Source organism: Daphnia magna, linkage group LG10 (genome assembly GCF_020631705.1).
Source record: "Daphnia magna isolate NIES linkage group LG10, ASM2063170v1.1, whole genome shotgun sequence".
In the NCBI taxonomy this organism is placed as follows: domain Eukaryota; kingdom Metazoa; phylum Arthropoda; class Branchiopoda; order Diplostraca; family Daphniidae; genus Daphnia; species Daphnia magna.
In genome coordinates, this window is record NC_059191.1 from 8,950,758 (window position 1) to 8,976,573 (window position 25,816).

The window sequence follows — 25,816 nt, forward strand, 5'->3', positions numbered from 1 at the left end:
ACCCGCCAATAGACAGGAAACGTACACGTGTCTGACAGTTTAAAAATATTAAGATTTCCACTTTTTTTCTCTTTCTTTCATAACAACAAGAGACTTCAGAAACAATAAGAGATATGAGAAAAAATAAAACTGGAGCCGAGCCCATCCGTTTTCACAATCAAATTGAACGTCAGATTTCTCTTCTTCTCAATTTGTGTGGAAGTGATAACAAATGGGCGACAATAGGAAATCCATTTCACAACTGGCTAGTCTTTACTATCAAGATGTTTTTTTTTTTGGAAGACAAACGACTGGAACAGGATATACCCTACGTACCCGGTTAGAGAAGTAAAAACCGTGGAGGATTAGCGCCGCTCGTGCCCGTCTGATAATCAATTGGCCTTTTGGAACAACTTTTTTTTGTATGCGTTTCGAGACAAGACAAGCTGTAAACGTACACAAACACGAGTCTCAATCTTCCACCGTAATCTGCACATGAAAAACACACACTATTCTTCTTCTTTTTTTTTTTCAATGGAAATGTGTGGGTGTTTCCAGTCCGTTAAAAAAAACTTTTTCTTTCTCCCCACTGACGAAATATAATCATTTCTTTAAAAATAGAATTTTCTCATTTTAATTTGTTGTTTTTTTTTAAGATGAAAACTCTTCGTCGTCTTCACCCAAGTCGTCCAGCTCTTCGTCTTCATCTTCACTGACCTGAGTTAAATCGTATAGCAAATTATTCGTCATTCTTTTTCACACAAAAATATGAACTAAAAATAGTCTGGATTAAAGAATACCGTTTGTCCAAGGGTTTTCAATCTATCCTTGTATTTCTGCACCTTTCCATCCTGGTCGGCTAAAAGAACGAGTAAATCCTCTTGATCTTTTTTCAACCGATCAATTTCTTCCTTCAGTTCAGCATTTTCTGCAATAGAGACTGATAAACAACGTTTCGTTTCAGCCAATTCGGCTTCCATCGCGTCCAGTCGACTACGAACAGTTTTGAGTTCCAAGTCCATTGTATTGGCTGATGATTCCGGCCGGAAGAATGAGCAAACCTGGACATCCTCATCATTCGAAGAATGGATGAAAAGTTGATTAAAATAAGCATTTTTGATTTTTGAAATGAAATAGCTTAGATACTTCATGCGTAGTAAAGCTATCCATAATGGAAGCAGATTGGGTGGAAGCAAATTCGACAGCCAGGCCAACTCCTCCGTTCTACATGCAACGGTGAATACGGTTTTCCAATCAATCATTGTCATAAACATGCCACGTGTCAAGCTGATTAATCCCTTCGCAAAACATTGCAAGTGCATCCGAAAGATACTCACGACTGGCATTCCTAAATCTTTGGCCGATTGTTGCTGTTCCAGCTGCCCTTGAAGCCTCTCGTTATCTAAGCGCAAGGCTTCCAATTGCTTCATCAGCTTCTCAGTCGACGACTCGGATTGAGACGAAGGCTCTGATTCATCAATGATGACGTTGTTGTTTCTCTGGGCTTTAAGCAAAGTATTTTGGTCTTGCAAATGGTGCAAATTGACATTCAATTCTTCAATCTTGCTCTACGTGAATCATGAGTAAATCCAGGAAAATTCAACAGATTACTTTTAAATGGAGGCTGTTTTTATGACACACACATGCTACCTGGGCAGCTATGTGATCTCCCTCCAAGGCGGCTAATCGCTGCCGCAGGTGCTGGATCTGTCCATCTTGTTCTCGGATCACGTCCTTGTATTTGGACACAGCCTTCAATTCAGATTCGGAGGGGGATTCCGCCCCTTTGGGACTGGTAGGTGGGGCTACTGCTTTGGCTATAACACTCTCGAGTGCTATTAATAGGGAAAAAGAAAAACGTTTAACATCCGACGAAATCCAAAACTATTTCGGTCGATGCGAATGGCGAGGTGTGGAAGTCAAAGATACCTTTGTACAGGCGACAAAATTCGTGATCGAACTGGATGTCGGCTGCGGTATTGATTCGAATTTGTGGGTGTTTAAGGGCTTTGCTGTAAACCTCGTGCTTGGCAATCTCGGCTAGTTTATCTACAAACGTTTCGACTCCGATTCGTTTGGTTATCAATTGACACAGGGATTCCTATGCATCATAACACAACTTCAGTTAGAAAAGCCCGAGAGAAACAACGAATGAAATACCTTGGAAAAGTTGCTATTCGAATCGTTATTGTACACCACACAAAGTCCTAGGAGGAACGCGCACAAGCTCTGCACGAGCACCTCTTGGTCGTCGTGCTCATTGGAAGCCACCTATAACCGAAACTATTATTCCAGAACCGAATTACGCAAGGTCACGTTTGATTACTAGAGCGGTCAAGAATGCTACTGCATTTGGCAGTTTTAGAAATTGAGCCACAGAGTTGGGGCTATCGGCCAGCCAAGTTGAAAGAAGGGTGAGGATACCCAGTCGAGTTTGTAGCTTACCACCCTACGTAAAAATGAAAATAATTAGAAACAATGTTTTGAGTAGAACAGTTCAATTGTGCTTACCATCTGGAGTATATTAAAAGCTTGTTGTAGCAGAGAAACGGGTGCGACATCTTTTGCAATTGCCAAGTGTACCCTTAGTAATAACTCTTTGTTGTTGACATTGCCAACAAGAGCGTGAGACAATGCTACGGAAGACAGCCAGTGGGAAAGGCAATCGGTCGAAAAGAGTCCACCACACAATAACTGGCCAGCTGAAATATTCTGCATCGCTGAGAAAACAAATGAAAATGAACCATGCTAACGGTAAAAGTCACTTTCTCTATCCAGGTATTGGATCTTACCTTCTGTCGATGTAGGGAGAAGAGCCTGGATAATTTGTCCCTGACTAACATCATTTTTGTAGAGGAAACATTCGAAACAGTACAGAACGGCAGCTCTTAGAGGCACCGGTTGCTTTTCGTTGACCATCGACATGAGCAGGACAATCAAGGCTGTCCGTGGTGGTGATGAAGAAGCCATTACCTGGCCGAAGAATTCTTGGTTCCTACGACAGCCACGAATCGACTCACCGACCGTGCAAATTATTTCGCTGAGAATATCAGCAGGAACACCAGGCGACATCAGTAGGGCACACAATTCCGAAAGCAGACCGCAGCCATACACATTTTTCTGAGCTGGAGACACCACCTGAGTTGCGTTGGCGGGTGAGACCAAGGTTCTCACCACCTGGAAGTGTACCATATAAACCCGTACGTTTTATCGACATGTTTTCAATTTTTCGTACTTAATAAATTGGGTACAATACCTGAAGCATGGAATGTACGTTGCTGATCTTTTGGGTAGACCAACTGTGCCCTGGGTCACTCTCTGAAGGCTGACATGACCGGAAGAACGGAGTTATTTCTTTCATGCAAGATTCTGTGAAATAGATATTTAATGATTTGTTTTAGGTGGCTATTTATAGGAATTTTCATGTACTTATACCTTCTCGAAAGACTGTTTGGTTGGATGCATTACGTTTAAGAAGATTAAGCATGAGCTGGAGGGAATCGTCTACAACGATACCACCATCACTGTATCCTTCGCTAGCAACAACTTTGAAGAGCTGGTCGAAACCACGTTCATAAGCGATAATGTTTTGGATATTGGCATTGCTTTTGGTCAGCTGGATGAGAAGAAGCAAGGCTTCGTTGCGAACAAAATCCCGGCTATCACTGAGGATATCGATCAATTTAGCTACCCCCATTGGACAGGCTAGAATAATTTCTTGCATTTCTTTCGATCTACAAATCAATATGAGTCACTGAGTGTCGCTGATATGATACCTATGTATACTATGTTGAAATACTTGTTGTTCAAGAGGTTCATAAGAAGACGAATTGCTGGAAGTCTGACGTGAAAATCATATTCATCCAGTAATGTGATGACACTGATGACATTCTCTGATTTTTTTAGAAATATTTCAGTGAACTGTTCTCCAACGGGAGCACCCACACCCTCTTCATCAAAAACTTCTGAAGAAGTGACATTGCATAGTGTTTCCAGGACAAAACTGGATGTTTCTAAATCTGGATCACTAATAAGCACTGCAATCAAGGCATCCAAACCATGAGCACCAACTTCCAAACGGTACTTTTTTGAAAGAGCCTTGATGGCTCTGCAGGCATCCCGTCTATCTTCCAGCAGAGTTGAAGAAGTAACCCTTTCGACCAGTCGCAGCACCTGATTAAAAAAAAGAAATATTCTGACAATGCATGGTACAATTTTTTCTTTTTTTTTTTTTTTTTTTTTTGGTCTTCATCAGCTATCTAATTTTAGATGTCATAGATATGTTTCGTGAAAATCGGTCAAGGGCAATACTTAAAGTGACTGCTGCTCATTAGCGCCAACTTATTTACCGTATCGGCTGGGGACGGCTCAGCTTCCGGCTGACTTATGACCGACTTAAATCCAAAGAAATAATCCATTATGCGTTTTGGGTAGTATTGTGTTATTTATTTACTTTCACAACTCGGAAGAAATCGTAAGTTACACGTCATTTATATATTATTGCATGGGCTTTTGCAGACGACTGTTCCTTTCGAGTATCGATCGGGTAACTAACGCGATAGTAATTATTAAGATGTAGTTTTCATACATTTTAGTTGATACAGTTTAATTTTAAGCGAAAATTTTATTCTGGGGAAATTTTTTGAATTACGAAATTTCCTTAACCATAATTTTTAATTTATTTTATTTTCTTACAGGGAATTTGTCTGCTAAAACAAGCATTGCCAGATTTCAAAATCGAAGCTGCTTTTTCATTCTCAGGCCGGTGAATTGGATTTGGACGCGAGGAGGGAGTTTTGAATGGGTTTCGTTTGACAGATCGCAGATTCGCCAGGTATCGGGTGTGCGGCTCGAGGTCACATTCGATCCTTTCGTGGAATTCTTGGCTAATTTGAAATGTATATCCTATCACGCGCTGAGGATATCCTTTCGCTCCGTGCCACGTCTAATATTTAACGCATATAATGCTAGACTTGACATCCTGTCGATCGATCGAGGGGAAGAACGAGTTGGGTTACGTGACTACAGGAGGTCTTTTTCAGGTAAAACAAAAGAGAACGAGTATTATTTAAAAGAACTGTGAGAGGACCAACCGGTTCTGGTGGTGTTAGGGCTATGAAATGAATTTTCATCCATTTAGCAGTTTGGTGACTTGTTTTCTTTTGTTTTCCTTTCTATCACGACCTTCACGGACAAATTGTGTGAGAAGTGTCAAACGGGATATCACGCCTAAGGCTTTTCCCTTGTCCTTTCTCTTGTATTTCTTTGTTGTTTATACAGAAAACTCGAGTCTTTTAAATCCCCTTTCTGAAAAGACTGGATATACCTGTTTGTAGCGGTCGATTTTCCAGTACATGGTCCATCTGTTCTTTTTGCATCTACTTAGCCAACAGCAGGAAATAGACACTAAATCCCAAACCGATCTCTGGAAATGGATAGAACGTTTTAGGGTCTGTTGGAAAAGGGACAAAATATCTTGGGGAACAAGGCCAAAAAAAGTTCTTTGTTACAGAATTATTGATTCTTACTTGTCTCTTCCTACCTTTTTTTATTTTCCTATGCGTAATCCATTTCTTTCTTTCTCTATCTCCTTTCGCATCCGGCTGGCAGTTGGTTGTGTTGCGAATTCTCCCTGCCATGTACACATCCAGCAATTCAGTACTTAAAAAACAATATATAGACAATGTCGCTGGATGGCTATTGGCTGCACACCGCTGGCTTTTAATGCTGTTGCCATCCGAAGCCTACGTGACGTCGAACAGGGAAACCAGGAACTCCCTTCTTGTTTCCAACCCCAGGATATAATGGTTTATTTTTTTATTTTCAAAATTGCTGTTTGCCCTTTGTTCATCATGCCAAAATGTTATCATAGCCTTTGTTCATTCAAGATTTTTCTGGAACCGGTAAAAAAATAAAAATTAAAAGCGAAAGTCATTGAAATAAACTTTTAAAAAATGGCTGATGCAAGTGATAACGGAAATTTCATCCGAAAAAAACGACAATTCCCAAGACAAAGAAAAGAGGTTGGGAAAAAAAATTTAATAAAAAGATGAAGTAAAAAAGTGGGGTGATTGCGTGTGACGTCACGACGGGCTTGTTGCTGAGGGCCGTCAGGGCAATACCAATACCCCCATTACCCTGGCAAACCCTCCCGGACAAAGAAAGGAACGTCAAAGTTCACCATAGATAATAAAGTGGTAGTCCACCTAGCGTTCGATGAGAAATATCCACTATGGAAGCGCCATGTGGCGAGTATTGCCTGAAACGTCTTGCCAAATTAAATGTTATAATTGATTCCACTTTGTTAGCACTAAATCACATGTTAATTCAAAATCAAAGCCAAGTGTATGATTTTAAATTAATTTAAATCAGCTTTCAGTATCATTTAAGAATTTAATTGGATGAAAAATGAGAAGCATAGGTGGCTCTGTAGTACGCATAAAGGCTTCAGTTTAGTCTGCTAGAAAGCCTAGTGTTGCAACTTGTAAAGTCTCGCGTGGTCGATGCTAAGGTATCAAACAGAGAACAAGGGCCTTGTTCTCTCAGTCGGTGGGCAACATTCACGTTGAAAAGGCTGTGTAACTTTGCAGTCGCCATCATTCGCCCTTGTTCTTTCAGTACACAAAGACCGGCCCACTTTTTCTCTCTTTATTGTCTTGAAAATTTCACAGAGCAAAAAGTTCTTTGCACTATTCCCCCAGTTTTTTAAAGCAAATCACATCCTTCATCACCCAGCACGTTATTAAATTCGCCGGCTTTATTCCTGTTTTTTTTTGTCGTGTTTTAATCGTGACGTCCAAAATTTCGCAAACCTTAAATAAAATGGAGGTTATGCCGCTGCCAGTAGCTCTTGATTTTAGTGAAGGTAAGCAAATTTTCTCTTCCTCATTAAGAAAAAAAGTCATGTCTTTAGTTGATTGTGTGAGAAAGACGGCTCACGAAATCTAACAAAGAAAACCCTAACCTACCGGCTTTGTCGCCCGACCGTTCGTACGTGCTAGAAAACCGTTGGGGAGAAAGTCACGTTTCTCATTTACCGGTTTCTTTTTTTTTCTAGTTTAATATTAACTCCATGTATCTATTTAGTTCACCCAAATAACAGTGATTTTGTTTAATTGAAACATATGGGCGATTTTTTCCCAAAAAATTAAAATGAACTGTGACCTTGACTCGTGCCGAGTTCGGACCTGTCTTTGTTTCCCCTCCTCCTCTCTTGGGGTTCCCTTGGTCTCGTGCCCATTAACCATAGAAAGACAGAAACCTTATGATCCTTTGTGCTAAGGACACACCTAGATTGTCACACAAATTGTAGTTAATCAGCAATCAACTTTCTTTTACAGATGTTTGGAACTTGAGCTTAGAAGATGCAGAGGAGCAGACGGCGAGGGACGTACTTGCAGAATTATTGGCTGCTGAATTGCGCCAAGTACGTATTTTCAATCTCTCTTTATTAGGGGTGTAATTTTCGCAAGTTTACTAACAATATTTGTTTCAACGTGGCAGGCTCGAGCGAGGTATCGCTTGTCCAATGGTCAGCAACAGCGAGCGCCCAATGAGATTTTGTTGCCAGCCGGTATCCTTCAATCTATAGCCAGGGACATTCTCAACGCATCAGCGGACGAGCCGTGCGGAATTAGGTAAGAGGCACACTATATATTAAAGCGTCTAGCAGACAAATTACTAACGAGTTCTATCTTTGTGATTTCGCAGAGGATGCATGGTGTTTATTGATTTTGAAGAACCCAACAGCCGCAATAGCAATGATCGGAAGCAACGGATCGGAGCCGTCAAATGCCATCCGTACACGGTCAATACGTTTGAACTGTACCTGACACTACGGCCACATACTACGTGGACATCAAAGCTTCCATTGTTCCTCCAGTGAGTTTTATTTTTTAAAAACATTTGACTTTCTACAGTTTACTAATGAAAACGTCTTTTATGGATGACATTAGGAATCTAGCTTACCGTTCTACAATGGTCATTAGTCAAGACTACTCACTGGTGAAACGTAAACTCTTCCGCTCATCTAGTCAGTAGAGGAAGACAGAAAAAACAATATTATTTAAAGAAAAAAATGGGGGCAGCTCCTAAAGAGGAAGGGATCGTCTGCGTGCGATTTATCTCGAAAGGAAGTTGGAAAGATGACTAGTATGACGACGAGCAATCTCTTTGCACAGAGGGGTGTGTTCCACCCCCTACATTACTATTATTATTATTATTACTATTAATATTTCTTTCGGGAAGTGTCTTTCATATTGGAACAAAGGTAAAAAGATAAAAAAAAAATGATATTGTGTATGTGTAATGTATAGAGCTCTACAGAGAAAAATACTGTGTTACTAAGTGCTGAAAATTTATGTTTAAAGACGCGAAAAAAAGGTGAAAAGAAAACAAAAAGAAGAGTTCATCATCCCATACATTTCTACTCGATAGCAATCTATTTCTCGTCCATATGTGTGGGTTAAAATCTGTTTTTTGTCCAAAAAGAAGGAAAAATAGCATTTTTTTTGCACCCAATGTTCCAGCAACAGCAATATGTTTATTTCCATGATACTTGTATACACCACCACCTCTACAGGATTTGTTTTTGTCTCCTTTCCCGCTGATGTGCTCCTGGAGGGTGCCGTGGATACCACAGTGATGTTGTGATGGTGCGTTTGTATTTGTCCGTTTTTTTTTTTTTTCAAATTTTTTTCCCTTTTATCCCTTTTTGTCTTGTTGCTATAGGACTCTCACGTACTCAACCTTACACATATACTTTAGATTAATATCGTGATGAAATGATTGGTGATGATCTTTGTTTTTGTATTCCCTCCTTATTATAGCCCTTGTCAATGTTTCCTGAACAAAGTTATGATGGATGTGAAAAAGACAAAGAAAAGAAAAAAAAAATAAAGTCAAGTCATGATGCAATGATCTAAAAAAAAACGTTCTTATTTTGTGTTAGTGTTTCGTATTTTCACGAGGTGTTTGAGTGCACGTGTGCCTGACCGACAACGTGCTTATCTAAATTTGACCAATTCTCCAACACACGTTCCGAACGGGAGTGATGAAACTGAGCGGGGCAAAAAATAGTTGAACCGATGCCCACTGCAATATCGGACGTGACACATATTGCCCGAAACTCGAGTTCCCCGTCCCCTCTTAAAATTGCGTGTTTCCACTTGCGTCAATGTTACTTTTAGCAGATGGGATGCGTGTGTGTGGACGCGAATAACAAACGGTTCAAAGGACGCGATTGTGTCGTGCCCAACAAAAACGTGGACTTTGTTGGCAGACAAAGTTCAGTATCTTTTATTTATTACTTGCTTTTTTTTTCCTGATTGATTAAAATAAAATTGGCTATCAGTCAGGCAAGGCTTTCTTTTATTTTCTTTTTACCTCGGGAGTAAGAAAGCGGGGCACGTGTAGCCCTCGCCTAGAAAGAAAAAAGTTGTTCTTTTTTGGAAAGTCGCCGGGACACGCGAAAGCCAAAATGGATATAGCCAAACGAATGAATGTGTGTGTGTGTGTGTCTGTGTGTGTATGTATATTTAAAGGAACAGAGAACCAGAATGAACTAGAAAGGACTAGTTGGGGCAGTCAGCATTTTGTTACCAAGCGCGCATATGGCATTGTTTTTCTCATTGCAATGGGTCATTAACAACACGTGGAGAGGAAAACCATGCAAGAGGAAGGAGAAGAAAAAGCTGACTAAATAAAACAAGGGCCATTTCAAATACATTTACCGTTTTGGACGAAGTTATCTTGTTTTTTCCTGGCTGTTGATTATTTTATTTGTTGTGACATCTACTTCTCAAAACCTTTTAAAGAGTCATTCATTTACTTCAAAATCACTTTTGTTTGTATGTACAGCGCATTTGTTAATGCGCTGTAGCCTGTAGCGCTTGAATAATAGATTTATAAATTATAATTCCATAAATAATATTTTGGGAAAATATTAATATTAATGGCAATGCTGGCTGTAAATTTAGCAGACGAATGCTTGATGTTTTTCAATTATTTCCGTTCATGCTAGTGGGCTCGCTACTGTCACGTGCAATGAAAGGAAAGTGGATTTGATGTTACTTATATTATGAATCCGGCAAAGAAATTCAAAGGAAAAAACTTGCAAACTAAACCAGCTCTGTCCAACAGACAATGGCAAGTGACAGATTTAGTACAGCCTCAGTTTAACTCAAGCTACAGCACAGAAGAATTCCTGCGCGCAGCGGCGGACGCATGGTCTTTGACAGAGAGACAGGATAAACAAGTCCAAGTAGCAGGAACCAAATGTCTTGTGTATAAAAATCCATTCAACTGTTGTCAGCTCAGAAATTTTGTTGAAGATGACAGTTTTCTTCATCAACTTAAACATGAGCTCTTATCGCTGAATTTCCATGATAAAAGCAATGATTTGTACAAGTTCCGCCAGTCTCAAGATCTCAAGAAAGTTACCACTGCAGCTGTATCAGCATTGAAGAAATTCCTTTACTCAGATTTCAGGCAGTGGCTTATCCAAGTTACCGGAATTGAGTTAAATGCAACAATGGATATGAGTTGTGCCCAATACAACCATACAGGTTAGCTTAAGCAAAGAAACATCCATTATTCTGCAGCCATAAAGCATCGCTTATTTTTAGATGTCTTGCTTTGCCATGATGATGAACTGGAAGGTAGACGAATTGCTTACATTCTGTACTTGGTTGATGAAGATTGGAACCTGGCGGATGGAGGGAACTTGGATTTGTACAGTGTGGATGACAGCAAGCAACCAGACAAGATAGTCACTTCTTTGGTACCCATTTGGAACAGCCTAGCTTTCTTTGCTGTCACACCAACATCATTCCATCAGGTATTACTAAACCAATTACTTTTATTAGAACTGGGAATGTATATTAGTATTGTTGGCAGGTGTCTGAAGTATTAGCAGCAGGTAGTAACAAATGCCGCTTATCTGTAAGTGGCTGGTTTCATGGAAAGCCCTTCAAACGACCTCCTCCATTTGTCGAACCTGTTAAACATTTATCGAAACCAGAAGATATGGACGTGAGTGTTGCTAAAACCAGAATATGTAAATAATATGAAAATCTCGAATGAATTTCGAATCCAGGAAGATGACTTTTACACGTGGATAAGTGCAGCGTATCTTGACCCTTCGACACAAGGAGACGTGCAGTCGACTTTTAGCGAAAAGTCTGAAATCCAGTTACAAGAGTTCATTCAACCTGACAAGTACGGACAACTATGCGAGGCTCTGCACTCATTGGATGTGTCTAGTTGGATAACGCAAGGTCCAGCCAACAAACGCCATTACGAAATCACTGAATCTACCTCAGCAACTATGTTGAATGAAACCAGAAAGTTTTTCCAGTCAGAGGCTTTCTTTTTGGTGCTATCAAATCTCACGGGCTTAAAATTGCATCGACTGGCGTCAACGCCCAGCAGTAGTGAAAACGAAAGTTCATCTGATGAAAGTATAAATATTCGTTTCACCTCCTTTTTCAGACTTTTCTAACAACCAATCCAAACTTATTTTCTAATAAGAGCCGAGTAATGGAACGTCGAAATCTAAAAAGGGGTCATCGAATGATATCGACCCTTGTTGCAGACTTCAGGTACGAAAATGAGATTTTTCGTGATTTTTTTAATTTTCGCGAGTGGATTTTTAGGTTTCACGCTGGCAAACCGGTTGCTATACCATGTTAAGCGATGAGGATGCTCACGGCAGTGAATACGCCCTAGATGTTTGGTTCTTTTTGTCGGCAGACCATTGGCAATTGGCTCACGGTGGACAAGTTTCTTACATCGCCAGAGGGGAAGATGAAGAGGTATGTTAACGACAACGTTTCTCTGTTATTTCTGTTATGTTACCTTTCGACTTTTTAAAAAAGTTACTCACAATTTGCCCATCAAATAACTGTCTGGCCCTTGTCTATCGGGATCAGGACACGATGCGTTTCGTGAAACATATAAACTCCCTCAGGTATTAACAAAAGATTTCAAAACAAACTAAACGTCATTAACGAAATATTTTTGTTTACGTCAGTGGCGATCTTAAACATTTCACCATCAACGGAGTTTATTATGACAGACCACCTAATAGAGAATGACGCTTTGCTTTCGAAGTTTGAGGCAAATACATTTCTTCCATGCAATCAGTATTCATGGCATGTACATAGCTGACAGTCTTTCTGTGGCCTTATTGGCTTACCGTGTGCAAAGTAAAATCCGTTCATGGTATCGCACAGAATTTCAGTGACATAGAAGATAAGATTGTCACAAGGTTGTCTAAGGTTGCATGCGTTACTGTCATAAAAGTATTAAAGAATCCACAAACGGACGGATTTCAAAACTAAGATAATGAAAGTAATACGTCATCAGACTTTGCACGTACGCATCATAATTGGATAGACTATTGTGTCAATATCCGGTTGTCGATCTACCTTTGCCCCTTTCCCTTTGAAACACCTGCCCACGAATAGATTTTTTTTGCTGAGTCGATCAATTAACTTCTAACCGTAAAACTTGTTTGATTCCTCGTTAATAAAAGTTGACTGCGATGGATCTATCGTTTGAATAGAATTTTAAAAAATAACGATGAGGCATCACTTTGACCTCATGTTAAAGAGAACAGATCAATTTTTGACGATTAACACAGGTGTATTTCACTTTTTTTTTTTTAAATCAGATGCCAATTAATTTTTCGTCGATTTCCTTAAGAAATTTGTGCAATTGATCTCGATCGAAAAATAAAATTTTTAACCAAATGACTGGCATGCAAAGTAGGCAAAATCATAATTGGAACAAACATGACGGTGAGAAGTTATTTACAATTATATAGCTCTAATTACAATTTTCGTCTCAATGACATTCTGCGTTGGGAAATGTCCGGTGTTGGAGACTTTGATCTTTTGTTGGATTTTTTAAACTTCGTGTTGTCTAACGGAAGAGTAGGAATGCCGTTGTTTCCGTGATCAAACAAGTCATTTGATGACTCATCAACTGGACTATAGCACGTCGGCGATGTGGAATTATGGTCACTAGATCCAGTAGTCGACAACGTGATAGTTTGACCGCTGATTGATAGGCAACTACTGTCTTTAGAACAGCCAGATTCCATGGGATCCGGGATAGAATCGTTGGAAGATGATGGTCTAGAATTGACGCAATCAGGATCAGTTGTTTCCGCAGACGACACTGCCCGTGCTCCACCCGGCTCATCATTATCACTACTATCAGATAAACATATCATCTCAAAGACCTTTGGAGGTACAAATATTTCAGTCACCTCGTCTTCACTGTTATGTTCTTCTTTTAGAGGCTCACTTTTAACCTGAACGGGTATTGGTTCTGCAGGCAATCGTAAAGACGGAACCGCCAATGTTGGACGCTGTCGAATTTCATTGATGAGGCGGTCGTAGCTCTCTTTATTGTTCCTCAAATACTGAAGGTTTTCTTCTTCGATTTTTCTCACATCATTTGTTTTAACTTTTGCAGGAGCACAACGCAATTCGTTTGCTAATCGACGGCTTTCTGCTTCTTCTTGTTCAAATATGGCTTTCAGTTCCTCAACGGGTCTTGGATCTGTGGCGTCACATTCGGAGTTGTAAAGAATAGTAAATTTTTTATGTCGATTAATCAAAGTGGTTTTGTCACCAGACGCATTCAGCCCTAACTCTCTGAGCTTTTTTCTCAACTCCTGATCCTTCATTAGATTATATATCATCTTTGGCATGGGCTTCCTCTTGGCAGGTTTAGTCTTTTCCAAGCAAGAGTCCAGGTGTACATTTATGAGCTTCTCTCTCATGTATGTATTACACACTGGACAAGGAACTTCTTTTATAATGTGTGTGGTATTTTGTGACTGTTGATGAACACTAGCTCTTGATTTAGATTTCCTAGACTGACTGCATGAAGCCATTGGAGATTGCTGAGTATCAGTGGCAGGGGTGCTTTTGTCCAGGTCTAATTTATCAGCTGCTTGTGGGAGTTGATATTCAAAGCTAGGTACAAGAAGATCTGAACTCTTTTTAGGAGGTCCTTCACCATCTAACAGAGAGCCACTTGCAGATGAAGAACATGGTAGAATATTGTCTTTTGTGGTTTCTATAGGATGATTTTCATCCAAATTTTCATCTCCAGTGATGGGAATTTTATCCACAAGAGATTTCAAAATATAACTCTTCACGGGCTGAAAGCACTTTATAATTTCTTCAAGGCAACGGTTGGGGCGCAGCATTCCATCAGAAATGTCAATGAAACAAATTGGGCAGCTGTTCTTTAAACTTATGTTGTTTCGTATGCATCGTGAGCAAACTGGTAATAAAAGAAAAACATTACACAGATAAGTATTTAAAGGTTCAAAGAAACAATATAAGTCATTACAATTGTGTGAGCAAGCAGTCGATATCACAGGATTTATCATGTAGTTGTAGCAAATGGGACAATGGAGACGGTCGTCGATGTTTTTCAACTGAGGTAAATTTTTCGGCCAAACAATAGGAATGTCTTCAAAATTCAAGGAATCTTCCATTTTCTAAAATTATTTTTTATAGTTTGCCTTTCAACTTCTGTGTACATGTGATCCCGCCATCACCTTAACTTTCACGTTGTCAAGTCGCATTTCTTTCAACAGCACTGTTGCCAATGATAATTTCCGGCTCAACAACTTCGTTTTTGATTTGAATATTACACTTTACGAATCCAACTGAGATCACTGTGAAGTTGTACTGAAATAGTTAGGTCTGAAAATGATCAGGAGATGGTAAGAACTTTACAATACAGATAGTATAGTCTTTTGTGTGCAATGTGGTCAACATTTTTTTATTTTTGGAATGTCACTATGCTTTTTAGGCTGTAAATCTAAATCATAATGTGATTATGGCATTTGGATAAGTTAAGTTGGAAGTTTTATTTTATTCCTAATGTGCTTTGTTCCTCAGTTTTACGGATTTATCTAGATTATATTGGCATGGTGTTTCTTATGAATAATATCTCCACCATTCCATTAGCTCTTCGCTCCATGTTCATCAACCAGGTTTGGGACTTGATTTTGATTCTTCCACTCTCATGATAAGATTTATTATTTTGCCTTATACAACAGGAAATAAGCCTGTTCTTCTACAAAATTAGTTTCTTTGATACTTATAGGTGATTTAAATATTGATGTCCGAGACTTCATCAGTTAATTCAGCTAACCCAACAAAAGCTAGAACACTCAAGTGCTCCTTGCAGGTAGCCTATATTCAATGTTTATACCTGCTTTGTATATCAGTTACCATAATTCAGATACTATGCTTAAAAAGTTATTGCCATTCAACTGGGGATACCCAAGAACTCAATTAGGCATAATCCAGTTCACTTTTAGTCATTTTTATAATCAAATTATTCTGTGGAGACCCATATGGTCCTTGAAGTTGATGGATCCAGTTACTCCTCTATGTTTTGCATGAATGATGCTTTTATTAATGCATTTACTGATAATCTTTTCAGGTCCCTTGATGTCAACACCAACAATACGGGCAGCTCCTACCATTTTTGCCCGTATTGCCACAATAAGCCTGATTCGACATAGACCCCAAATAGCGAAGGTACGTACATCCAGCCCGCACTTTACTGTGTTGAAAGCCGCCAGACGTCCGTCCCAATTCCACACCTGATGAATCCGTTTCTGTCATACGGAACATTTGGATTTATCTTTGAAAAAAGGTACCATATACAGGCAATATATAGACGGCTGAATGTCTCGTGTTTTCGGGCAAAAAATTTTTAATAAAATTTGCAAACGTTAGTCTCGTAAACCAATAGACATTCGTTGAAGGTGGAAAAAGTTTTGTTCGACCAAGCAATTTGAATAAAGCAGTGTTAAACGTGCCGTTAAAACTGTAAATGTTCAGTCTCGTAGATTGTCAAAGTTGTAACATTATGCTTTTTTCATAGTGATTAATTAATCTCCAATGATGTATCTTATTATTCGCATTTATCTAACGATGATTTTTTTTTTTACTGTTTTAAATAGATGAAATCTTATTTCGTTGACAAAATGTGATTCCAAACGTGCTCCTACAGGGCCCCTTCACTAACCTACACTGCAAACATTTCCGGGTCGTCGTCATCATTTTTCAAGAAATAAGTCGGTATGACAAGCACCCGAAGCGACGATACTGAAGCGGACGTCTCCGATCCGTAGAACAACTACATGTGCCGTTTCAATCACGAGAGGTTCACCAGCCGAGCAAGCAATGAAATGCAAAGCCTTGGCGTTTAATCATTGGGAAAATACAACCAAGTTCCACAAGAAACTTCATCTGTTTCATGGTGAGTATGAATAAAGCAATCGTAGGAAAGGCCGAGAGAAAGGGCGTGTTGCGATGTTATCACATGACTGAATGTCGTGTATTGATTGAGGCTAGTTGAAGTAGCTCACTTGCTATGGCCACGTGAGTGCACCATCTGTTGTTTGACTTGTTGCAGCTTTTCATTACCTATGGTTGACGTAAACTCCATAATTAGTTGTGTAAATAACTTAACCGCTTTTATTATCTATCATGCACTCCAAGCAGTTAACCGCTTTATCCTCTTGAATATAGAGCAGAGTATTCGATCGCTTCGGAGGCGGTTGATAATTTTGCCGTCAGTCTGATGTGAAGAGGTTTTTTTTAAGGGAGGGGATTAGACGCGTTCCCTCTCGATAGCCTTGTACTAAAAAACTAATATGAAGTGAGTGACAGGTACTCAATCAGCATACCCGGTGGGAAGGGGCAGTGACTGGATAGCTAGTTTCATTTTGTGATGAGGAAACATGATGTTACCGTTACCTATTTAGCTAATATCCTGTTATTTCTGTTTTTTTTTTATCATAATTTTTATCTTGAGATAAAAATAGAATCACCAGTACACTATAGACAATGGGGACGATCTTAAAAAGAAAGAAAAGATTAAGAGAAAGTAAATCTATTTGCAGGAGCCGCATTTGGAACACTACGGCATACAAGATGAAATGACGTCATCACCTTTGTCTCAATGGTAGCTATTAAATTGTACCTTTAAAAAAGTATTTTCTTAATGGATTAAATGTCTGAAGCTACAGTTGAAAACACCAATCACAAATTCCAATGATTCCTGCACCTACACGACCTGACAGGAAATATTTCCGTACTATATCTATTACGTACGAAAAGGAGGTCGCTGTGACAAATGCCGGATGCCACGATCTCAATACGCACTTGTCCAGCCTTTGGAAGGAACTACCTGAATCACCTAAATTTTCTAATGGCTCAGCTACTGTCCAGGTAATTGCTTCCGGGCATCTCGATAACCCAAGCAACCCATTATCTATTGAACAGCGAAAAATCGAAGAATCTCCAAAAAACCAACTAGTAAGCCTGAGGAGTTGATTTCATTTCTTTTACTCCAGCAATGGATAAGTTATGTCCATTGGTTGAAAGACCAACTATAGACATCGTTGGCAAAGTAACATATCTAAGAGGAAGAGGCCTTCGTGGAACTGGATAGTTTGTTTCGTTATTTAATGACATAGCCAAAGGGTTCATTGGTGAGTTATTTAACCTAATATCCTATTATCTCATTCGGGGAAAAGTCCGTTCTTACCTTGAGGAAAAAACTAGAAAAAGTTGGTGGACCGCGGAGTATTAATTAAAATTCAGATAAGGTCCTATATTTTATTCACTGATGTTACAGTTAATCTCGCAGTCACTAGGCAAAAGCTCTTTCGGAATAATAAGCAAGATAACCTCCACCAAGCTCAAGTTGAATCATTCATGACTTGCACTTCCGTATTTAGAATCCTTGGAATTCTACCTTCAAAATTTTACGATGCTCCGCACACTTCAAAAAGGATATCCATTTTTAGGTATAAAAATAAAAACATATTGAATTCTAATTACTAATTACCAATCTCCTTTTTTCATTAGGTCAACAGCATCATTGATGGACTCGATCGGCAAAGTATGGGTGATGAGTTCATCGACCATCAGCTCTTTGGACAGGTAGTCCTCAACCAATTTGGGAACTTGATCTCGGCTTTTCCAACCTGTTAATTAGCCAAACCATCTTAAAATTGTGCTAAGGAATTCTTCTACTTCTTTCCACGTGGTATGTACATTTTTACTACCTCCAAAATAAGTCCCGTTGACACTTTTCCCAGCAACGAACTGATATGCGTTGAAAGGAAACGTCTTCGCTTAGAGGGGCTAATCCTATCAGGGTCAAAACACCTCCGCCTCCCTTGCATGCCGCAAAAGCCGCTTTCTACATGTAGGTTCAATAAACTTATTGTTTATGAAGGAATTGGAATAGGACATTTTGTCAGAACAAAAAGGAATCTACCATGCAGCTTGCGATTCCGCAGCATTCCAGAGCGTGGTCAACTCCGCCATTAGTAATTTTAACCAGTACTTTTTCGATAGGCTCTTCATGGTCTTTTGGATTAACAAATTCCGTAATTCCAAACATTTTTCCTTGACAATTTGGGGAGAAAAGTACGTTGAAATTCCATTGCCATTTGAAACGATATGTACTGCAATTATATTGTACCGATTTCAGCTTTAGCTGGATTGATATCTACTCCGATAATCCTAGCTGCTCCGGCTTTTTTTGCTCCCATAGCTGCAGCAAGTCCCACTCCGCCCAACCCCCAAATAGCCACAGTCGATCCAGGCCGAACTTTTAGCGGTATTGAGAGCTGCACCGTATCCGGTGGCGATGGCACATCCAATCAAGCAAACTTTATCCAGTGGCGCAGTGGGATCGATCTATTTGCAAAAATAGATTAGAGATAATTTTATTTCTAATCGAAAAGATAAACATAACCTTGGAGACGTTGGTCTCATTAACGACAGTGTACTCGGCGAACGTTGAACAACCCTATCAAATTTAATTAGAATTATGCTATTAGAGAGATTGTGGTTAATGAGAGATTTACCATGTTGTGCTTCACTACTTGTCCATTGCAGGTGAACCTGGACGTTCCATCGCTCAAAAATCCAGCCATCTGTTGAACATTATCGGATCGCATTTTGGAGCAATCGTTCGGTAGGTGGCTTTATCAAAACAAAACAAAAAATAGTACCTGTAACATTGCGTCTTTGGTACATATGTTCGTGTACGGTGACTTGCAGTTGTCACACTCGTAACATTGAGGCGTATATAGTGGGATAACGTGATCGCCTATCAGAGATCGATAACAAGAAAAATCCCGACACGAATTGATTTTAGATTGAATAAATACCTGGAGCTACGCTTGTAACTCCTGGGCCCACACTTTCAACAATTCCTGCGCCTTCGTGGCCCAAAATGCAAGGAAATACTTGAGGACCAGCTCCACCACGGAGGAAGAATAGGTCGCTGTGACACACCCCGGATGCAACAATTTTAACACGAACTTCCCCAGCCTTGGGGATTGCTACTTGAATTGTTTCCATTTTGAACGGCTCGCCAATTGCCCAAGAAACTGCAGCTCGACATTCGATTATCTTTTGGTGAAAGAAATCTTGCTTAACACATCGAAAAGCAAACAACTCGAATCTTCTTGGAAAGTATTTGTTAACTTACCTGACCAGTTGTCGTGAATTCCATTTTCAAAGCTTCAAATTAACAGCTGATGTCTGCTCCGTCTTGGTTGGTACAACGCGGCCTTGGAACTGAAAGATGTTCTTTTATCTTCCTCTCTGTTATTGCGTCGCAGTTGCCCTGAGGTTTAACTATCGAATTCGGTATGTTAACTTGTACGATTATTACGACCAGGACCTGTATTATACTAACGCCCCCGGGCGATCCCTTGAAAATTTTTAAGGAAGGTTGTTCTTAAAAAAACCCACGAATGTTAACACTTTCCCGAAAAGGGATACAGTAAAAATCTAGAAAGGTATTTATTTTATTTTTCTCATCATCTGTGTATTTTTTATTGAATTTTTTCATTATTTTTATTTTTTTAGCCTCGTGTATCGTCGCCGGCGAACGACTTTTGTTGTTATTGACAACTACAGAGGGCTCAGAGCAAATGATCTAAATCAAATGAAACTGGAAACAAATTTAAAGAAAACAAAACCACTAGAAGGGAGTGAGAAAATTAAGAGGAGGAAAAAAAAAAAAAAACAGAGAGACGAAAAACATGGTCGCGAAAACAAAAAAATAATGAAAAAATAATGAAAATGGTCCTGAAAACATACGATCAAATGTCGTGTGACTGTCCACCATTGGCAATTCGGAGAATGTTATGAGGGGCGATAGTTGAGGTTAGAAGAAAAAAAAAGTGCTATACGAGTATAGATCACTTCCTTGTATGATAATTTCCTTTGATTCTCCAAAGAAAATATTTACCTAATTTTTAAAAAATACTGACGATTCAAAAGTTTTTTTTTTTGTTAAAAAAAAGGGAGGGGGGGGAGTGAGGTGAAGGGGAGAAAATAATCAGATGAGGCGACACAAAGAACGAAATAGTTTTGAGCATTATTTACACAGAAGGGGGGAGGGAGAAGACATGAAGGAAAAAAGAGCTGCAAAGGGTATTTCTTCGAGGGGATTTGGCTACTTTTTTCGTTATTTACAAAATTCGCTCGGAGTTTAGGACAAAAAGGATAGGATTCTAGCTATAAACTGTTAAGAGTGAGGTGTGTGTGTGTGGTTTATTCTTCTCTTCCAAAACAGGCACAAAATCGTCCCAAAAATCTTAAACTTTTCAGCGTTTTCCTTCTGTTTTCGAAAAATATGCTGGTCTAATTATCTATGCATCGTCCTTTTTAGTCGTCGTCTTTTTTCTTGTCGTGTCCAACCCACCACACACATGCTCTCATCGGCGAGATCAAGTAAGTTCTGGCTATGCTCGTGGCCCAATTCTCACGTACACTTTGATGAAGGGCGGGGTAATGGAAAATTTGACGTTGAAAATTATTATTATTTTTTTTTTTTATAATTTTTTTTTTTTTTCGTTGAGGGAAGGAATAGGATGAGAAAAGAAAAGAGATTTTGGGGCGAGTGTCTATGTGTGTGTGTGTGTGTTTTCCCGTTCGATTAGCTCGGCCGGCCCTTATTTCGCCGGCCGGGCAGTCATTCCCAGTTGTGAGGAGATGGCGGCAGCTCAGAAGGATGGGCCACCGTCGAACTGGCAAAGCTCTTGTAAGCCGCTGATTGAGGATTAATGCACAGCGGCACTTGACTACTCATCAGCTGGTCCATGATGAACTTGTGCAACTTTTCTGTAAAATAATTCAAACTTTAGAGGTACCCATACGATGGAATGAGACGAATAAATTTCCTGACCGCGGACTTGATGGGTGGAGGTGAGTTCACGTTCCCAATGATCCTCGAACGGTTGGACGGCAGAAGGTTCCAAATCTGCAGCGTAACGACGAACGGCCACAGATCCCGGCTGTGTGGCTGTTTGGCAACAGCGACACATGCACGAATGAAAACGGAGTCGACCTTCATCCAAATATGGATGGGCCAAAGCGTCAATAACGTTGATTCGTTTTTCCGGATTGAAGACCAACATCTGGCTGAGAAGGTGGACGGCCTCGTGTGTCGCTTGCGAAGACAAGGTGTACAAAGCGGCCAATGAAGGAGGCTTAGCTGGACGACGAATCATGTGTTTACGGGCAGCTTCACATGCTGTGGACATATCCTCCACATTGGGCGTGCCAAGAAGATCAGTGATCAATTCCAACTGCTGGATGGGAGTCTGAGCTTGGAAAAGAATTCGACGACCGAGGAGTTCGCCGAAGATGCAGCCAATCGACCACACATCAACAGCTGAGCTGTAATGACGCGCGCCCATCAAAATTTCCGGTGCGCGGTAGTATTGCGTCACGACTTCTTGCGTCATGGCCTTGTTAGCGTCCGCCTCTTCAACTCGTGCCAATCCAAAATCACATATCTGGGAAAAGCGAATAACAAGATTAAAAAATTGTTGTCAACAACAACATCCGCATATGACGCGCTGAACATGGAAGCCATACTTTGAGCAAGCAATTGCTGTTGACCAAGAGATTGCCAGGTTTAATGTCACGGTGGAGGATCCTCGCAGAATGTAAATATTTCAATCCTATCGAATAAGAGAAAATTGAGTAACAAAAGAAATTGGTTTGTTATCGAGCTCATTACCTCGTAAGATCTGATAGAGAAAAACTTTGATGTGATCAGTGGAGAGGTGCTGCGGCGAAACGATAATCTTGTGCAAGTCACTTTGCATCAATTCCGTAATGACGTATCTAAATATGAAGCAATCACGATAATCAGTCAACTGTAAATCGATACCGTTGAGGATGAAACTACACCCTGTCGTTACTACCCCTTGGAGCAAAATTAAAAGGGTGAATGGACCCCAAACAGCAGCTGGTGGAGGGGTCACACCGACAACGAGGGTCGATTCCCCCTCTACTCTACGTACGTATACATTTCTCATTTTTCTCTACCCCCTCTTTGTGGGAGCCTTTTAAACTCCCCCTCAACATGTCAGAATGATGAAGGAGAGAATGGAATGATGGTTCTTCTTTTCGTCCGAAAAGAGACCAGAGCAACACGAGGGTTCATGGCCTCTTTTGTCTATTCCCCCCTCCGACCATCCGCCTCCCCTTCCTACACCCAACAGACATGGCGTTTTCCAAGTTTTTTTTTCATCCCCTAGCGGTTGTTAAATACTTACATCTCTTGGAAAAAGTCGATATGCGGAGGCTGTAAAATGTCCAGAGCTGATAACACCTGCATGACCATGTCGAAAGGAAAATGTTTTTAAGTACTCATTTGAAACCATACGAATTCATAGGAGTAAAGGAGAATTTTTTTGTTTACATTATCGTGCTTGAAGAAGCATAGCATTTTCAACTCGCGAAAGACACGTTTCGATGAAACGAGCGACTGGAAGACGTTCGGCATTTTCTTTAAAGCGACACGTTTACCATCGCGCGGATCCGTCACCGACCTGTCAAAAATATCAATCGCTTTATGAATATACATTTTTTGATGATCGCCCTCTTTTTTTCTTTCCCCAAGTTTCAAGAACTCCGTTACACGGCCTCGAAAACAATATGTTTTTTTTCTCTCTCTCTCTTGACCAGAATCCTTGACCTGCTGTGTGACCTTTTTAAAAAACCCTGTTGAAGGATGGAAACCACATCCACCATTCCCAAAATCAAAACAACAAAGGGTCCAGGTGCATCAAGTTCTTTCTTTTCTCCCCTCCCCCTCATCCAACCCCACCTGCCCTCTTTGTTACTGAAAAATATTTTTCTCAGAGTGTGGGACCTTTAACAAAAAATCCACTGGACTTTAAACTTGAGATAGACAAAAACATAACAATCAACTGTTGCGCAGCTATAATCGAGTTGCTGCATTTTTATCTCATGTTTCGTCTAGGCGATAGTGAATGCGAAGGAGGGGAGTTATGTCACTCATGATGATGACGTCAGTCCAGTCTCTTTTCTCTTCAGTACCGCTAACGTTTTTTTTTTTGTGGGTTTCTATGTCAAGAGAAAACCAGCGAGAGAAAGAGAACCCCCTTATTTTTGGCTGTCTTACTAGACCATTCTCAACTCTCGCTACTTCCGCACTCATTTCCAAACCGACCCCACCATCACAATCTCTCTTTTTGACTCCTCAACATCTCTAGTTAAGAGCGGAAAAAGACATTTGTCCTGGGGGCTTGAAGGGTGGCAGCACAAGGAAAGAAAAAGGGGCAGCCCAAATGTATCAGGTCTAGTTCTATAACAAAGACCCAACAAGTTTTCTGCTTCCGTCAGGACAAAAACAATCCAGCATCTTTTCTATTTGGAACACAATCGCCCACATCAACCTTGAGCTGGTTCATGAATCCCGTTGATATTTTTCTTTCCCCTTTTTGTAGAGTTTTATCGAGCCGCCTCCAGCATCTCGACTAACACACTCTTCAAATCAAGAAAAAGAAAAGAGGTCACTGGGCTTTTCTCCCATCACGGCCGCTTTCCCTTGACATTCCCACTTCCCTGTTTTAAACTTCTGGTCCAAGAGAAAACGAGTAGAAAGAGAGAGAGAGCTGTGGCCGACTAAGAACAAATCGCTTAGTACCGCATTCCAATCCTATATTGTACTTTGCAGCGAGGAAGATGGAAACGATGGAAATGAGACATTATCAATTGCCAAAAAAAATACTCACCAAACGACTCCAAAAGCGCCGTAACCAATGGGTCTGTCTGGTTGGGCCTCCTGAGCTGGTTGTTGTGTATTATTGCTACCATTGTTGCTGCTGGAATGATGTGTTTGTTGTTGAGGCTGCTGTTGTTGCTGTTGAGGATGATGACTGTTGGCTGGGTAAAATCCAGAAGCAGCTTGTGTTAATCCTTGGTTGTGAGCTGCTGCAGCAGCGGCAGCAGCAGCAGCAGCCAGAATTGCATGCTGGGAGTGAGAGGCTGGAGCTGCTGCGCTGTGGTAGGCTTGCATTCCTAAGCCAGCTGACATAGCTGCAGGATCGTTGAAGTTTCCCCCTCTTCCGTTTCCTGATTGCTGTTGCCGGGCACTGGGCCCTAACAAAGCCATCGGCATTAGCACCCCTGCCACACCACGCTGCTGCAGACCTGGATGTTCTTGGGGAGCTATGGTGGTAGTTGTTTGGCAAGCCTTGGTGGATTAATTTACACTGCCAGCCTATGTAAATTTAGCCTATACATGGAAACAAGAAAAACCAGTTTAGACAAAACAGACAACCAAAACACACATTGCAAAGTATTCAACTTTAGGAACAGTTGGGTAACTTTCGCTAGACAACGCCAGGCCCATATCGTCACGACCAGTCGCTGCTAACACCATTTCATGACTTGAAAAACTACGTTGATAAAATTGGGGTCATATGAAATCCAATCGTGGGCTGTTTTTGTTTTTAACGGAACAAAATCAACCAGGATGGAAAACGAGATGCAGATATCGAGAGAGATCGCGAAATGAATAAAAAGATTTCTCTTGTTTTTGACCCAAGGGTAGAAAGCAGACGGGCAACGAATGTTTCAATGCGCATGCGCGCATTGCCAGTTCTAAGGATATGTTTTTTTTTCTACTTCCTAACAGGATTTGACAGCTTCGTTGCAGTAAAACTCGTGTGACAAATTGAAACTTACTGCTTGATTATAGTAAAGAGTAACCAAAAACAGAGCAAATGCCAAGCTGTTTCTTAAAAGGCAACCTCTTATGCTGTGTGTGTTGCAAGTCGAGTAAGGCAAACACAAAGAGGGAGAAGAACAAAGAGCTTTTTTTCTCTTACACACAACCCCTAATCCAACGCCCGCTCACACATACACCACGTATACACACACTCACACACACAGACACACTCTAGGGGGTGGAGAAAAAGCTCAACGTTCGTTGGTTATTTATTCGATGGTACGCGATTGTGTAGACCCGTCCACTTCGGATCACGGTCAGAGCCAGACTGAGTTGCCTCGAAATTTTGTCTTCCGTTCCACACACCAAGCAAAGCGAGAAGAGAAAACCCACGCCGCGCTCTGGAAGCAGCAGCTGCCAGCTTTCACCCTATCCAATTCTTTTATGCGTATCTTCCCTGTGATACTTGGGATTTGTCTGGTAAAAAGGACTAAAAATATATTTGCACATACGTGTGCAATGCACAGAATATGATTTCACATCGCCGTTTTATTTTGAAATGAAATGTTACTACTTGAAAGAAATGTAGTGCTTATTTTTAATAAGAATACTTTATATTTTTAATATGCAGACAGAGCCATCTAGCGATGCTGAATCCGATCACGTGATTCTGGCATCATCACGTTCGGGGTTTCACGTAATGTTGACGCATCTGACGAACGATCACGACCTGGGTTGTCTGATTCATCTAGATTACGCTATACACTTC

General features: G+C 40.4%; 5 protein-coding genes and 2 long non-coding RNA genes across 12 annotated transcripts; 4 read left to right on the plus strand and 3 right to left on the minus strand.

Moving 5' to 3' along the window:
* Window positions 1-381: 381 nt before the first annotated feature.
* Window positions 382-4,530, minus strand: LOC116932804 (general vesicular transport factor p115). 4 transcript variants are annotated; one of them, XM_032940663.2, is made up of 14 exons: window positions 4,329-4,530; window positions 3,779-4,152; window positions 3,415-3,713; window positions 3,236-3,348; window positions 2,772-3,156; window positions 2,491-2,699; window positions 2,306-2,428; window positions 2,140-2,250; window positions 1,909-2,080; window positions 1,630-1,814; window positions 1,317-1,547; window positions 1,126-1,203; window positions 780-1,040; window positions 382-696 (listed from the first exon to the last, which is right to left on the minus strand). In XM_032940663.2, the coding sequence occupies exons 1-14, from the start codon at window positions 4,395-4,397 to the stop codon at window positions 631-633; spliced, it is 2,676 nt and encodes an 891-aa protein (XP_032796554.1). In that variant the 5' UTR covers window positions 4,398-4,530; the 3' UTR covers window positions 382-630. The 4 variants fall into 4 exon arrangements, with proteins under 4 accessions (XP_032796554.1, XP_032796553.1, XP_032796556.1 ...); XM_032940662.2 differs by having other exon boundaries at window positions 780-1,049; XM_032940665.2 differs by lacking the exon at window positions 1,126-1,203.
* Window positions 4,531-4,733: 203 nt separating this feature from the next.
* LOC123477146 lies at window positions 4,734-5,914 on the plus strand. The gene is made up of 2 exons (XR_006652467.1): window positions 4,734-5,021; window positions 5,590-5,914. It is a non-coding gene; the product is annotated as an uncharacterized LOC123477146 (long non-coding RNA).
* A 595-nt stretch (window positions 5,915-6,509) lies between these two features.
* On the plus strand, window positions 6,510-8,562 carry LOC116932831 (protein charybde). Its single transcript, XM_032940729.2, has 5 exons — window positions 6,510-6,844; window positions 7,320-7,405; window positions 7,483-7,616; window positions 7,690-7,860; window positions 7,935-8,562. Exons 1-5 carry the CDS (start codon window positions 6,802-6,804, stop codon window positions 8,017-8,019), a joined length of 519 nt encoding a protein of 172 aa, XP_032796620.1. The 5' UTR covers window positions 6,510-6,801; the 3' UTR covers window positions 8,020-8,562.
* A 1,413-nt stretch (window positions 8,563-9,975) lies between these two features.
* LOC116932813 (prolyl 3-hydroxylase OGFOD1) lies at window positions 9,976-12,119 on the plus strand. The gene is made up of 8 exons (XM_032940697.2): window positions 9,976-10,544; window positions 10,605-10,816; window positions 10,876-11,010; window positions 11,075-11,438; window positions 11,509-11,579; window positions 11,634-11,792; window positions 11,856-11,947; window positions 12,011-12,119. The coding sequence occupies exons 1-8, from the start codon at window positions 10,058-10,060 to the stop codon at window positions 12,072-12,074; spliced, it is 1,584 nt and encodes a 527-aa protein (XP_032796588.2). The 5' UTR covers window positions 9,976-10,057; the 3' UTR covers window positions 12,075-12,119.
* A 484-nt stretch (window positions 12,120-12,603) lies between these two features.
* LOC116932812 (E3 ubiquitin-protein ligase RAD18) lies at window positions 12,604-14,529 on the minus strand. Of its 3 annotated transcripts, none has more exons than XM_032940696.2 (3): window positions 14,350-14,529; window positions 13,253-14,280; window positions 13,051-13,193 (listed from the first exon to the last, which is right to left on the minus strand). In XM_032940696.2, the coding sequence occupies exons 1-3, from the start codon at window positions 14,495-14,497 to the stop codon at window positions 13,191-13,193; spliced, it is 1,179 nt and encodes a 392-aa protein (XP_032796587.1). In that variant the 5' UTR covers window positions 14,498-14,529; the 3' UTR covers window positions 13,051-13,190. The 3 variants fall into 3 exon arrangements, with proteins under 3 accessions (XP_032796584.1, XP_032796587.1, XP_032796586.1); XM_032940695.2 differs by having other exon boundaries at window positions 13,055-13,196; XM_032940693.2 differs by having other exon boundaries at window positions 12,604-14,280.
* Window positions 13,907-16,886, plus strand: LOC116932835. Its single transcript, XR_006652466.1, has 7 exons — window positions 13,907-14,046; window positions 14,107-14,442; window positions 14,520-14,728; window positions 14,907-15,001; window positions 15,115-15,198; window positions 15,457-15,672; window positions 15,983-16,886. It is a non-coding gene; the product is annotated as an uncharacterized LOC116932835 (long non-coding RNA).
* Window positions 16,887-17,631: 745 nt separating this feature from the next.
* LOC116932834 (serine/threonine-protein kinase NLK2) lies at window positions 17,632-25,393 on the minus strand. Its single transcript, XM_045180569.1, is given in 16 exon segments — window positions 17,632-17,811; window positions 17,878-18,016; window positions 18,096-18,234; window positions 18,313-18,443; window positions 18,520-18,652; window positions 18,654-18,737; window positions 18,796-18,849; window positions 18,908-18,976; window positions 21,079-21,179; window positions 21,244-21,856; window positions 21,939-22,024; window positions 22,084-22,190; window positions 22,625-22,680; window positions 22,771-22,900; window positions 24,110-24,612; window positions 25,065-25,393. Coding segments are annotated over 15 exon segments (2,253 nt in total). The 5' UTR covers window positions 24,496-24,612; window positions 25,065-25,393; the 3' UTR covers window positions 17,632-17,786.
* Between the last annotated feature and the right edge of the window lie 423 nt (window positions 25,394-25,816).